Genomic DNA, 15,003 nt, shown 5'->3' on the forward strand with positions numbered 1-15,003 from the left:
AATCGTGTTAGCCTCTTATTGGTCTGGCTTTGGTTTTGAATTCGTTTGGTGGGTTGGGTCGTGGGGATCTGTGTGAGAAGTTTTGCTTTTATGGAGTACAGCAAAGCCTAAAGATTTGATCTCTATTTCCAGGTTTACTCCAAGTTCTCTAGATTTAATCTCTATGTCTGTGTGTACTCTAGGCCTAGTGTACTGCAAGGTATAGAGATTTAATCTCTAGGCCTAGGTGTGCTGCAAGGTCTAGAGATTTAATCTCCTACCTAGGTGTACTGCAAGTTCTACAGATTTAATTCCTAGACCCAGGTGCACATCAAGGTAGTACCTAGAACATATTGCGGCAAGTACACCAAGCCTGCAAGGGTGGCTATCTTATTTTTTCTTTAAATTTTGTTCTACTAGAAAAAACTAGCAATGGATGGCAACTCGAAAGATCGTTTTTTAAGCAGCGTAATCTGCCGATGTTATTTACTAGTTGAACTAAGCAATAAAAATGCTAGATTTTCACGTTTTCCGTTATGATTATTGAAACCCTCCAGAGTTATTTTCCCTGATGGATAAGAAAACGGACTCTTTATATCACCTTGTTTTTCATAAATTGAAGATAATATTTATGCTTAATTTATTGTATATATTTCAAGTACAGCATTGCTTCACTGTGAACACAGAAAGCAAGCGGTCAGTGGATGTAGTAGATGCACAATGTAAATTCAAGTTAGATGTGCTTGATTTATAATTCTGGTGCACAAGCTTAAAATAATTATCATTAATAAAGGAGGTGAGTATGGAGAAAACCAGTAGGCCTGGTCACAATGCTTTTAGTTTTTCGTTGTAGAAGGAAAAAACAGAAATTAATTCTTCGTAAAAAACTTAATAGGTCAATGGTAATTTTTTTTATAGACCTAGTCACACTTGTTATGCCTATTAACCTAAAAACATAAATCGACATTTCACAGTGAAGCCCTATAAGTTAATGAGAATTCAAATTTTTTCTGTCACCTTGATTATGACGAGAGAAACAGCGTTTGTGTTGTTTCACTGCTCTCAGGTGATCCTTTTTGACAGTTGACGAGCATTACCCGCAGTATGTAAGTACAACGGTAACTGGACTTTTTATTACTCCTCCCAATGAACACTTTTTTTCTTAAGTAAATAAAAAAAGCATTCAGAATATTATTTATTTTAGAATAATTTTTACGTTAAATAAAATAAATTGATTATGTCTGGAAGATTTTTTATTCAGTCAAGTTAAAGAAAATTAGATTTCAGTGGTAGAAAATCTGCATAATGAATAGCTCCTCAGCGGAACTAAAGCTTTTGGAACATTCAGAAATGTTCCTCAAGAGAAATCTAAATATGTGAAGGGAGACCTATTTCTTTTGAGTTGTACATGAATATTTTTGACATTAGTCATTCATATCATTTAAACTTTCGACAGGAATTATGTAATTTTTGTAGTAAGACAATGCGGAGTTGCCAGTGCGTGTGTTTGGACAATTATTATTGAAGCTCCTATACGTCAAATTTACAGCTTGAACGTCGTGTTGAGGTGATTGGGAACCGCCGATATTATTATATATATATATATATATATATATATATATATGATGTATTTATATACATACAAAGGGCCTATTATTATCATGTCGACTCCCACAAAACAGGCTAGGCTATTTACCCGTATCCTTACCATCAATTCACTCGTCCACAACTAACGTTGTGGGAGTCTTTTGCACTGCAGGTTCATTCTCAACTCAACTGTTAAAGGATGGATGTGAAAGTGACCACTGTCTTGTTCCGCCATGGTCATCCCGTATTAAGTTAAATACTACATTACAAGATCTTGGTTGATAGCATATACAATAATTAAAATGAATCAGACAAAAACGAAAATTGGAAATTACAATGGTCGTGAAATGATTAAAAATGATAAACAAGCACTGAAATACGTGAATATAAGGCACACCTATATTTCAAGAAGAAAGAGTCGAGTGACAACGTAGGGCAATGGTGGGCAACTTGGGGTTCCAGGAACACTCACAAGTACAGAGGCGTGGCAGAGGACTGGTAGTTTAACTGCGGAACAATCTCTTTAATAAATAATGATTCCAGAACCGTTAAAAGTTGGTCATTCGAAGCTCTACCCAGTATTTCAAAATCATCATACTTTATTTTATGGTTACATTTAAGCACACGGTCTTGTATGCTAGAGAATTCAGGGTTCGTTGGTTTAACCCCGTTCTGTATCGAACACCACAAAAAGAATCTGTTCTCAACTTCAGCAACCTCCGTGTGAAACTCCCAGTCCTTTGCCACGCCTCTACACCTGTCGTGAGTATTCCTGGAACCCCAAGTTGTCCTTCGTTGTCACTCGATTGTCTTTCTTCTTGAAATCTAGGTGTGCCTTCTATTCTGTATTTCAATTGCTTGTTCATCAGTTTTAATCATTTTATGACAATTGTAATTTTTAATTTTCGTTTTTGTCTGAGTCATTTTAATGATTCTAAATTTGTCTGTCTTTTTAGCCTTGAAAATGGGACTTGTGGTCCAGAAACGCCGGCAATTTTAATAAAGTCATGATATCAACATGCCTGTCCCTCTCCAACTTCTGATATATATATATATATATATATATATATATATATATATATATATATATATATATATATATATATATATATATGTATATATATATATATATATATATATATATATATATATATATATATATATATATATATATATATACATATACCTGTATATATATGTGTAGCATGCTTTCTCTGTTAGGGGTGGCCTTAGAGGAGCAAAAGCAACATTCAATGCCAAGTTTATTCTTGACCTGCTGGATAAAATTAAAATCTCGGTGCAGAAAACTTTACAACAACTCACTTTGCATACCGACTGTACAAAAAAAAAAAAAAAAAAAAAAACAATCTTGTTAAAATTTAAAAAAAAATGTACGATACAGCGTTTTCGTTCAGCTTTGAGGTACTGTTTATTTTTCATAAATATCAAATAGGGGGCTAAGGGAGGAATGTGTAGGCCTATGGGTGGGGGAATTTAATATACCGTTTTCAAATAAAGGGGTAATGGTGACGAGGGAAAGGAAGTAATAATAATAAGCGGTGTCATAAAAAAATTTCGGTAGATGAAATTAAAAGAGAAAGGGGCAACTTGAAGATACAAAAAAAGATAGGCATTGGTTATTTACTGCTGCCACTGTCTATGTATGTTTCAGTGTTCTCGTGCAAAAGTAAAAGGAAAGCTAAATTGTTCCTTTCTCATTTAAAAACGAACTGAAACTCTGGGTATGATAATGAGGCAAAAGGTCACTCCAATCCATAACCACGAAAAAAACTTATTCGCCTTTCTATCTCTCTCTCTCTCTCTCTCTCTCTCTCTCTCTCTCTCTATATATATATATATATATATATATATATATATATATATATATATATATATATATATACATATATATCATATATATGCACATACAAAGCATATATTTTACACATTTGGTCGATGTCTACATTCGAGAATTTCTTATGAGGAATATTTACTGTATCTACAGATGTGTATTTGTTCATACGCGTGAAAATGCCTCTGTTCATGTTTTTTGTTTCCTTCACTTTCGGCTTATGGTCATTAGGCATTGGTTATATATCTATGGTCTCATTTATTTTTGTTTATCATTTATTTTCGTCTGTGCCATATGCTGGTCGTTATTGCATACAACAAAGTTTTCTCCTTTCTTCTTATTGGTATCTCTTTCTTGTTTTACAGCATTTAATTTTTTACGATAATGATACTTTGGATTTATTTTTTATGAATACCAAAAATAATACGTTAAGTAACTTCGAGTCTTGTCTGTAACTGGATGGGTGACCATCGATAAATGCCAGGCGACTTTGGCGCATGAACTCTAGACATTCGTTGGTAGGGCTTGTGGCTAACAACCCCATCCCAATATGTTTCACTGAAGTTGAGTTAGGTTGGGCATAGTTGTCACCCTTGAAAAGTGGATGACTTCGAAAATTGCCATAGCATCAAGTACATATTCTAAATTTTTATTATTATTATTATTATTATTATTATTATTATTATTATTATTATTATTATTATTATTATTAATTTGCCATGCCAAATTTTGAAGCATCTCAACAATACATAAAGTTGCTGAAGAATCTTCCCAGAATCGAATGCCATTCGTAAAGTAGGCCTAAATACAGTAACATAAAATAAAGTCAACAAATAACCAGACATAAAAACATTCAATCTTCATAGGTATTTGCTGATACAGGTAATTAGTAATCTACATTAGAACGTGACATATACTCATTGATGTTAGTAATTAATTTATTTCTTTTACTTTTAAGTTTTGCGAATGGAAAGCATTGCTTACGAATATTTGCGTCCGTAACTTGGTGGGAGTTTGAAAGCTCAGGAATAAAAGATATTTTTCTCTTATTCCAAAAAAGAATGAGAAAGAATCCTTTGTAGTCAGATATATTTGCATACATACATACATATATATATATATATATATATATATATATATATATATATACAGTATATATATATATATATATATATATATATATATATATATACATATATATATATATATATATATATATATATATATACTGTATATATATATATATATATATATATATATATATATATATATATATATATAAGGTCGAATGAGAGAGAGAGAGAGAGAACAAAACATCACATAGAGACCGTCGTGAATGTTCCTTGGTTGTTGAAGCCAGCGATGAACGCAGCCTCGGTGGGCAATGCATCCCAACCCGCCATTGGAGTCGCTTTCGAGGTCTTACGCTTTCTTCAGAGCAGATCTGTGGGAATTTTTCTGTTCACTAAGCAGTTTACAACGTCACCTTACAACGAATGGAAGTCTCGCATCATTCATTTGAGGGATTTGCTATTCTTTATCATGTATTTGCTGTTGCTTCACTCTACATAATCGTTGTTAATGAGTGTTCTTAATTTCCCTGCAACATTTGCGACATTAACTATTTATAGGTAGGGTTCATGGTGATGGTTCGAGTTGCTAAGTGTTCTTTTTATGTAAAAATACAAGGTAAAATTGTTCTTATGAGATTTTTTTGTGAAACACATAGACGGTCATAATATACACAGATATATTTACGTGTATATATATATATATATATATATATATATATATATATATATATGTATATATATAATAATATATATATATATATATATATATATATATATATATACATTTATTATATATATATATATATATATTTGTCGAAAGACTTTTTATAAAATTAAATACTGTACAGATTGTGATACTGTGGAATAAAATTGTAAATGTACAATCATATGTATATACAGTATATATATATGATTGTATATATACAGCTTTGTTTTTCTTCCACAGTAACATAATCTATGGAGTACTGTACTCTCTTTTATATGAAGTCTGTCGAACAAAATGAAGAATTTAGTCTTATTAATAATTTCCTTCATCATGTAATAATTCTGTTAAATGTCTATACTGTAACATTATACAAGGTCCCCCTAATGTACAAGAAAAGTCATTTAAAGATACTGCTGTAATTTCAAGCGGAGAATAAGTCTTGCCAGTTGCAAAATGCTTCAGGATTGGCAATTTTTGAGTTCTATGTTAAGCGTTTGACCCAAATTTGGTGGGAGGTTGACGTCACACTTGTTTGCATGACATCACCGCAACGAGTTGAGCGTGACTTCAGTATTACACCAGCACAGGCTAGATGGTTGGTCAGTCGTTCCAAAATTTGGTTGCGAAATGATAAAAGACTCCAGACTCTGCACAACTGATACGGCCTTTGCGTTCGTTTCAATAACACCAAGGTCTTTTAAATAATTAAAGGACCTTGAATAACAATAAAATGACTTTAAAGGTGTTCGACGGGAAGCGATTCGTGTATATTCCCAACGAACGTTGCATAAATAAAATGGAGACTCATGAACCACTCATAAAAAGACAACAGTTTCCATGACTTAAAAGGTTTTCGCGCTCATTCTTCAACAGGTCAGTGTCTGGTTACACTGATCGCAAATTTGATGGCCTGTGACACAGTTAAAAAAGAAACCCCAAAATTAAGGCTTATCGATATATATATATATATATATATATATATATATATATATATATATATATATATATATATCTATATATATATATATATATATATATATATATATATATATATATATATATATATATATGCGGATATGTTTTATGTGTATGTATGTGTTTGTGCATGCATGTGCGTGTTGGCTATCAGGCATGAACAGATGTAAATCACATGTACACATATGGCATATGCATTTATATGTAAAAATATACACTTCATTTAACTTACGTGTGGCGAGTATGGTATATAAATTACATATTATGGTTTGTATGCATGTATAAGAATATAAAATTAAGTATGACTACTATCCATTTCAGGGACTGCGAGTCATCGTTTTTCTCATATATCTTTCAAACTAATTATTTGATCGACATGGTACTTTGACACAGTGTACTAGACACCTCCGCTACTTTTTTGGTAATATAGTGCATTGTCAAATGGTGTTAGTTAAGGCGTTCACTCTTGGCTTTTAAAATTAAAGTCGCATGAGTCAGCAGGAATAATCTACGTAATCGAACGTCCGCCATCCCCCATAGACAGGAAAAGGGGGCGGATATGTCGAGGCCAGGAAAGTGGGTTGAGGGAGGGATGAGGAGGGGAAGGGAGAGGGAGGGACAGGATGAGGATAAAGCAAATTTAAATGCATAGTTTGGTGATGCTTGGCAACACCATTTAAGTCAAGAGTAAACGCCTAAACTAACACCATTTGACAATGCACTATATTGCCAAAATTTAGCGGGAGGTGTCTTGTACACTGTGTCCAAGTACCATTTCGATCAAATAATTAGTTTGAAAGATATTTGAGGAAAACGATGACTTGCGGTCCCTGCAATGGATAGTAAGTGTCTTATATGCGAATCACTTATGAACTATGGCAAAAACTAGCAAGGGGCCAAATCCAGAGAAAAACCGTTTATTTCAAGTGCGTCCTCCCACGCATCTCCTTGAAGACCTGTCACCTACGGGAAGTGCAGGTGCTGCCAAAGTTATTTAAGAAATCTGTGAATAAATTCCCGTTTTTTCTTAATTATTTTTTCGTGAGGATGCAATTTACAGAGCCGTAATTTTTCTCAGTTAACGCAAGCCCTTCTGAGCATATCCTTGCTCGTTATTTACGAATTGCCGGTACCGGAGCGAAAGAGACTGGTTTATAAATAAGGTGTGATAAATTTAGATTTGTAAACAAACGCTTCCTCTTCTCTCCCTTTGCCGTGACGACTCTTGGACGTCGTTGGATTTAACGGCCGTGTGACACGAGTGCGTTGTCTGGCAACTTCTGGCATTTTTGACGTCAGATTTACACCTAGCAGCCGATATTGAAGGCAAAATTGAAGGAGCACATTTTTGTGTTCGCTAACATCACTTTTATGAACGCGCTTGATTTAAATTTTGTACTAATTAGAGAAGAGATATATTTATGTCTGGTGCAACGTATGGTGACAGGATCCTAATGGGTTTCAGTAGACGTGCGCGACGCAGCTTGTAGGCATTAAGCCACTTTGAGTTCATAATGGATACAAAAATCTTTTTCTTTTTTGATCAGATTTAAGTATTTTCCAAATGTCATCTTTCATTAGCGAAGGAAATTGAGTAATCGCCTGTCTTCCTTTTCCAGATTGAGTATGAGAATAACATACTTGTTATAAAAAGCTGGTTAGATATTCAAACAAATACTTGTCAAATAGAGAAGATTCAGAGATAGATAGATAGATTGACAGATAGACAGATAGAATGGTAAAATGATAGAGAATCTTTCAGTCAGTCAGTCGATCACCCCAGTTCATGTAGCTGTCAACTACAGTAGATCACTTGTCCTGAATATCAAACATTGCATTATACCAAATCTGAGTGAACCTCTCTGAGGTCTTGGAAAAAGTTCATTGCATTATATCTTTTATTTATTTATTTATTTATCTGTTATTTACTCATTTAAGAAACTAACGCTTTTCATAGTAACTAAACGATGGTCACAGAACCAGTCTGTGAGTACATTTCAGGTTGCATACTCAATCGATGCTTTGAAAGGTGGTAGAGGTAAGTTATTTTATCAGTCAAGTTTCACTGTCCCATTGTGGCATATGTACACATGATTGACGGCCACATTATCCCATTTTTCATAGATATTTCAGTAAAATATAACTTTTTACGTTATAAATACTCCAATATATGCATATGAATGCCATGTATACATTTACGTTGAGATTGCCTGAAGCATTAACCTTACGCTGACGTGGATGCCAAACAATTTGGGAAAAATTGGATTAATAGAATAAGTTGAAGGTTTATTTTCACTTTTAAACGTAGATAAATTGATGATTTAAATGTGAAAATCAGACATTATCAAAATGTCTTCTAATGCTGTGGATTTATCAACGTTATCAAATGGCAGTTTCGAAAGCTAAGCTCTTAGGCAACATAAGCTTCTAGATGTGGATAAACTTGAGAGGACATGGTCAGTTTATAATCGTTAGTAAGCCTTGAAAGCTTACAGTTATAGATAACTGTAGAACGATGTAAAGATGTGCTTAAGCTTATGTTAAATTCAGTAAGCGTGGTATAAGTTCTCAAGCTTTGATATTCTTAGGAGAACGTAAGCTTGCAATCATTAACAAGCTTAGGACACGGGGCTCCTGTGATCAGGAAAAAGCTTAAGGTATTATGCCTGTTTGTTTCCATTTAGTGCAGAGGTTTGGAACGCTTTTTTTTTTCCAATATGGTCTTCCTTGTGGGCCAGGACCCATTCATTTTTTCTTTCCGGCTCTTGTTTTTTATTGCTACCCGTATCTGAGTAAACATAAACATAAAGAGAGAGAGAGAGTGTGAATATCAGGCCTCTGCATTACGGATAATATAAAGTTCTTGATGGCCAATTGTTAATTGTAATAAACAACTCTTTGATACCTATTTAATGTAAGTAATATAAGGCCCTATAAAGCCCAGTCAGTGTAAGGTATGATACTAAGTGTCATGTTGGGTATTGTAGGGTAAGATAAAGTCCCTTAATACCCATTCATTATAGTGTTCTAGTTCCTTAATGCCCTGTCACTGTACGTTATCACAAAACCCAATGATGTTGCAATAATTTTAAAGCATTATACCATAGCTCAGTGTAAAATGTAAATTTCCCAGTACACAGTCTTTCAAATGCATTATAAAGCTCTTTTATACCTAGATTATTATTATTGTTATTCAGAAGATGAACCCTATTCACATGAAACAAGCCCACAGGGGCCACTGACTTGAAATTCCAAGCTTCCAAGGAATATGGTGCTCATTAGGAAGTATTAGAATGTAAAGGGAAATACAGAAAGATCTCACTTATTAAAGTTAATAAATAGATAAAAATGTATTAAAATGCATTAAGGTAGTACTGCATTGCATCTTCTCTTGAACTTTTGAAGTTGCAGTTCCACCACACCCTCAGGGAGACTGTTCCACAGGCATGATAACCAAAAATTACAAACGCCCATCTTTGTAAAGGTCGTAATAGTGAAAAGACCTAATTATATAAGAAAGAATTGTAGCTATCATTGTAAAATTGCATCCAGGGAGCAGCAGGACAAATCGTTTTGAAATATCCGTTTTAGTTTTAAATACAAAAAAAATCAAAGTCTGCAGTCTTAAGACTGAAAATACTGTCACTTTATAAGCATTTATGTTAGATTTCTGGAGAAGGTGATAATTGATAGTGTATTGTATATAACTATAATCACGTAGATAGAATATAAATATACTGTAGACAATAGAATATAGACAAATGTAAAACAGTACAATGACTTAATTATTATTAGTATTTTTACTTTTATTATTATCGTCCTTCGACCTGTAATCAAAGTGGCACCTCTTGAAAAAATTCGTTAAAGACCCGGAGATAAAAGGGAAAAACATCTTAGGTATTTCAACACATGTAAACAGTTTTCCATTAGTGTAGAATTCACGACTCTAACGAAGCTAACACTTTAAAAGAATTATTGTACTCCCCCATAGGGGGATAGTGCCATCAGTACATCTTACGCGGTGGACTGTGGGCATTACTTAAGGTTCTTTGTAGTGTCCCTTCGGCCCCTAGCTGCAACTCCTTTCATTCCGTTTACTGTACCTCCTTTCATATCTTTCTTCCATTTTACTTTCCACCCCATCCGAACAATTATTGTTTCATAGTGCAACTATGTGGTTTTCCTCCTGTTGCACCTTTCAAACCTTTTACTGTTAATTTCCGTTTCAGCGCTGAATGACCTCATAGGTCCCAGCGCTGGGCCTTTTGGCCTAAATTCTATATTCCATTTATTATTGTAGGCTCTTACTCTTCTCCTTAGGAGTTTACTCTTGAATAACTAACAGTTAATGAAGATGTAACTTTGGAATTACGATTAAGGCCAATGAAAGTTCCAGTACCCCCCATTCCCACCCCGCTCCTCTTTTGAACGGAAAAAAATATGCTCTGGTCTTCATACTTTTTAACAGTATGCCTCGAGTTGAACGTTAATGCGCCGGGATCTGATTTCCTTCTGCCAGTAGTTTAATTGTTATTGGTAATTTGAAAGAACAATTAAAATTTGTGCAGACATTTGGGAGCTGATTTTCGTCAGAGGTGAAAATCTAAGAAAATGGGGATATGAAACTATCAGAATTGCTTCAGCTATCCTAAAATTTTATTATTATTATTATTATTATTATTATTATTATTATTATTATTATTATTATTATTATTATTATTATTCAGTTTTGATTCATTGAATGGATGAAGCATGACTGATCTCATACGTCACCTGCATTTCAATTACCTTGATCTATTTTTCAAGATCACACACTAATTTTAAGTATTTAATAGTCAAATTTTACACCTCAGTTAACTTTATTACAGTGCCAAGGACAGAATCCTATAACTTGAATATTGTATTATAGGTGGTCTAAAATTTTTCAGCATGGGGGGCTAATTTTCAACAATGCTGAAAAATTTTAGACCACCCATAATATAATATTCAAGTTATAGGATTCTGTCCATGGCACTGTAATAAAGTTAACTGAAGTGTAAAATTAGTGTGTGATCTTGAAAAATAGATCAAGGTAACTTAAATGCAGGTGACGTATGAGATCAGTCATGCTTCATACCATTCCAATGTGATCAAGACCTGAATAATAATAATAATAATAATAATAATAATAATAATAATAATAATAATAATAATAATAATAATAATTTTAGGATAGCTGAAGCAATTCTGATAGTTTCATATCCCCATTTTCTTATATTTTATCGTTCTTACAATGCTAACTTTAAGAAACCATTTTTTATCTCTCTGCCAATGGGTCCAGGCCTGAAAAATGTAATGTTGAGGTCATTCTAATGATTTCAGTTTTCATTTCAGCTTGAACTTGGCGTATTTTGATAAGAAATCCCAATTCAGGTGTGGATATAACTGTAGATTTCTCTCCCCCCCCCAATTTTTAATACCAGTGTTGTTTTACATTAGCCGGCCTGTGTCGCCATAAGCCCATGCTCACAATCAACCAGTAAGTGTAGGATATATAAGAGAGTGAAAATATGTATAAAGATGTACAATATATAAAGAATATTTGCAAACACTACGGTACACAAATATCAGTTTATTATTATTATTATTATTATTATTAATATTATTATTATTATTATTATTATTATTTAGGTCTGTTTATGTTATATCCACAAGGAAGTAATTATTTCAATGAAACTTAGTATTGAAATTGTACATAAATTAATGTTTCTTTGGTAATTCTTGCTGCGTCTGTGAGAAAAATGATGTAACCGTAATTTTCTGTCGTGTAGCCGTGACTGTGAAAAATGTGAGTAAATTTAGCCTCCATGAACCATCACCATGGGATTAACCCCGCCCCTACAGATTGCATTCGATCTGTAATGGATTAACGACATTCCACACTAATTCTCTGTACGTTTCCTTTGCTTTTCTTTCACAATTTTCCTAATTAACTCGGGGATCACTGTCACAAAGACCGCATCCTCACCACAGGCGAACCAAGAACTGACTAACTAAGAAATGGGTGCTAAAACATCTTCAGCTGTTCGGGGGAAGTTTTCTTCTTTTCTTCTTCAACTTATTCTGCTTCTTTGCGGGACTTGAAACTTTCCCATACATGTTCCTATTCTAGGCCTATATCCGTTTTCCTTGTAGGATGAGACTGCTTTAATACCAAGCAGATGTTAAGATAATTTGGGTAGCATTTTCAGTGGCATATTTAAACAGGCACATTTCTTCTTGAAAGTTTAGTTTAATCCTCTATAGCGCTTTATCGTGACCTCTGTAGTCATGAAAAGAGTCTTGAACAGTTGTTAGATGTCGGCAGAATTTCCCTTCTCGCCTTAACCTATGATGGAATGCAAATTAGCATTCTTTTGCCTTTTCAGGGCGCCAATAATGACACTCATGTGCGAGGAACATGACGGGCAATAAATCTCTACGCCCCTCCGTCGTTCAGTGGGTAGAATTTATTGACAAACAGGTGACAATTGGTATCTTGATCCACCTTTGCTCGTTCAGCTGGTGGTGGCTGTATGTCGGTTGGCGTTTAGTGGTGGCGGTACAGCGTTTCCTGAAATAGCACCTCCAACAAGTATTTCTTTTAATTCCGAAGTAAAATGGGAATTTAATTAGCTGTATGCTTTGGGTGCTTGCTCGTGGTTTAGCCGAAGATAATTTCGTTGTGTAACTGTTAGTTTTATTCAAAAACAAGAAGGTGAAACTAAGTAGGAGTAGGCTTCGAGTGCTAGATTAGCTGTGGTAAAACAGCTGTTATATTGAATACAGAAATAATGGCCAGTAGCTGAACAGATTAAGTTCTTTAGCCACTGTTAATATGAAAATCAGATGTAATGTTAACCAAGTGGAACATGATCCAATCCAAGTGCAGGTTGGCATCACCTGCAGCTGTGAATTAAAATTTAAAATAATTTTGTTGTTTAGACCTATGTATCTGAAATTGGATAGTGGCCTGACTAAATCAGTTATTTGAATATGGGCGCAGTTCATTCTCCCGGCACAGTTTGATTTTACGGTTAATTTCTTGTATGTGACCGGGGCGTCGCGTTGTCTCATTGGCGCTTGGTCTAATTTACATATATCCGAGTGACGCCTAACTTGAAGACGTGTAGCTAAGGCTGGTTGATCTATTCGGCACTTTTGCTGAATTTCAGTATATATATATATATTATATATATATATATATATATATATATATATATATATATATATATATATATAAATTGAATTTTGTCATTCATACACGTGTGACTTTTTTTTTATATTCACAAATACTAGGCTGCAAGTATCGTTTAATATCCAGTCCACTATACCACGGGAATTACTTATATTCAAGGGGAATTATAATTCCCCTCAGTGTAAATCACTATCGAGGTATTGTGAATCGGATACTGAATGACATTTGTGTCTTAATATATGTGAATATATAATTACAATATATATATATATATATATATATATATATATATATATATATATATACATATATATGTATATATAACTACAATATTAGGCCACGAATTTATATGTATGTATGTATATATATATATATATATATATATATATATATATATATATATATATATATATATATGTGTGTGTGTGTGTGTGTGTGTGTGTGTGTGTAGATATTTCCAAGACTTCAATAGGAAACGAAATCATTCGAGGTTTTTCGATACAGCTCGCTCATATGTAGAACATTATTGTTTAGAAATAAATTAAGTGAAAGCATGGCTTGATATATTTCATACCAGTTGATCATATGACTAAATCCAAGTTCTTTATTCTTATGATTTTTTTAGTTTCGTTTATAAATCTTTGTTCATTCATTCTTGGATTCAGAGAAGACTCGTTGAGCTGCAGTAGTTTATTTAGAAGTGAGATTACTGAAAATTTATACAAATGTGTTAGTATCTGATAATCAGTGTCAGTTTATTTGTTTATATATCAACTACCAATGAAGCCAGTGCCCTAATTTTTATTAATAGATTTTTTTTATTTTCTTTATTCAAGTGCTTGTGAATATTTATTTAAAGGCATGCTTACTAAAAAGATATGTAGAAATGTGTTAGTATTTCATATACACTGTAAGTGTATGTGTGTTTATGTCAGCCTCCGAAGAAGCCAGTGTCCTAATATTTATTAATAGGTGTTTATTATTTCTTGATTCACGTGCTCCTAAATATTTGAGAGTTTCTTTTATTTACTTCTGTTTATGTACTTTTATTAGTTTTCTGTAAAAGAAAAATATTGAGATGGCCATTTGTCTGTCCGTCCGCACTTTATTCTGTCCGAAGTTTTTCTGTCCTCCCGCAGATCTTAAAAACTACTGAGGCTAGAGGGCTGCAAATTGGTATATTGATCATCCACCCCCAAATCATCAAACATACCATATTGCAGCGCTCTAGCCTCAGTAGTTTTTATTTTATTTAAGGTTAAAGTTAGCCATGATCATGTGTCTGGCACCGCTGTGTGCCAACAACACAGGTCACCACCGGGCCGTGGCTGAGAGTTTCATACAGCATTATAAGCTGTACAGAAAACTCGATTGCACCGAAGAAACTTCGGCTCATTTTTTACAGTTTTTTTTTTTTATTGTGGCCAGTGTTTGTAACAATAGGTGTGCCATTTGGTGCGTAGTGTTTATTTGTATATTGCTCAGAGGCCTTTATTTTATTTTCGTCAGGGTGGTCATCGTTCATAGATAAAAGATATGAGCTTTTCAGTCGAGAAACATGCCAAGTGCCATTTTTAAAATATAATAAATTAAATAAAAAATACTTTGACCCAGG

At 33.6% G+C, this 15,003-nt stretch overlaps 1 protein-coding gene across 13 annotated transcripts in view; it reads right to left on the bottom strand.

Moving 5' to 3' along the window:
* The window catches only part of FipoQ (F-box/LRR-repeat protein FipoQ), a 161,355-nt gene that overhangs the window by 7,954 nt on the left and 138,398 nt on the right, over positions 1–15,003 (bottom strand). The window contains exons 1-2 of one of the 13 annotated variants that reach the window (XM_067108639.1): positions 12,180–12,263; positions 4,747–5,018 (exon numbers count right to left, since the gene is read on the bottom strand). The exons of 9 other annotated variants lie outside the window; for them this stretch is intronic. In XM_067108639.1, the coding sequence (XP_066964740.1) occupies positions 4,747–4,821 (75 nt within the window). In that variant the 5' untranslated portion in view covers positions 4,822–5,018; positions 12,180–12,263. Of the gene's footprint in view, positions 1–4,746; positions 5,019–12,030; positions 12,264–15,003 lie in introns of those variants that run through there. 3 more of the 13 variants (XM_067108640.1, XM_067108642.1, XM_067108641.1) reach the window with 3 other exon arrangements.

The sequence above is a fragment of the Macrobrachium rosenbergii genome, chromosome 9 (genome assembly GCF_040412425.1).
Source record: "Macrobrachium rosenbergii isolate ZJJX-2024 chromosome 9, ASM4041242v1, whole genome shotgun sequence".
NCBI lineage: Eukaryota > Metazoa > Arthropoda > Malacostraca > Decapoda > Palaemonidae > Macrobrachium > Macrobrachium rosenbergii.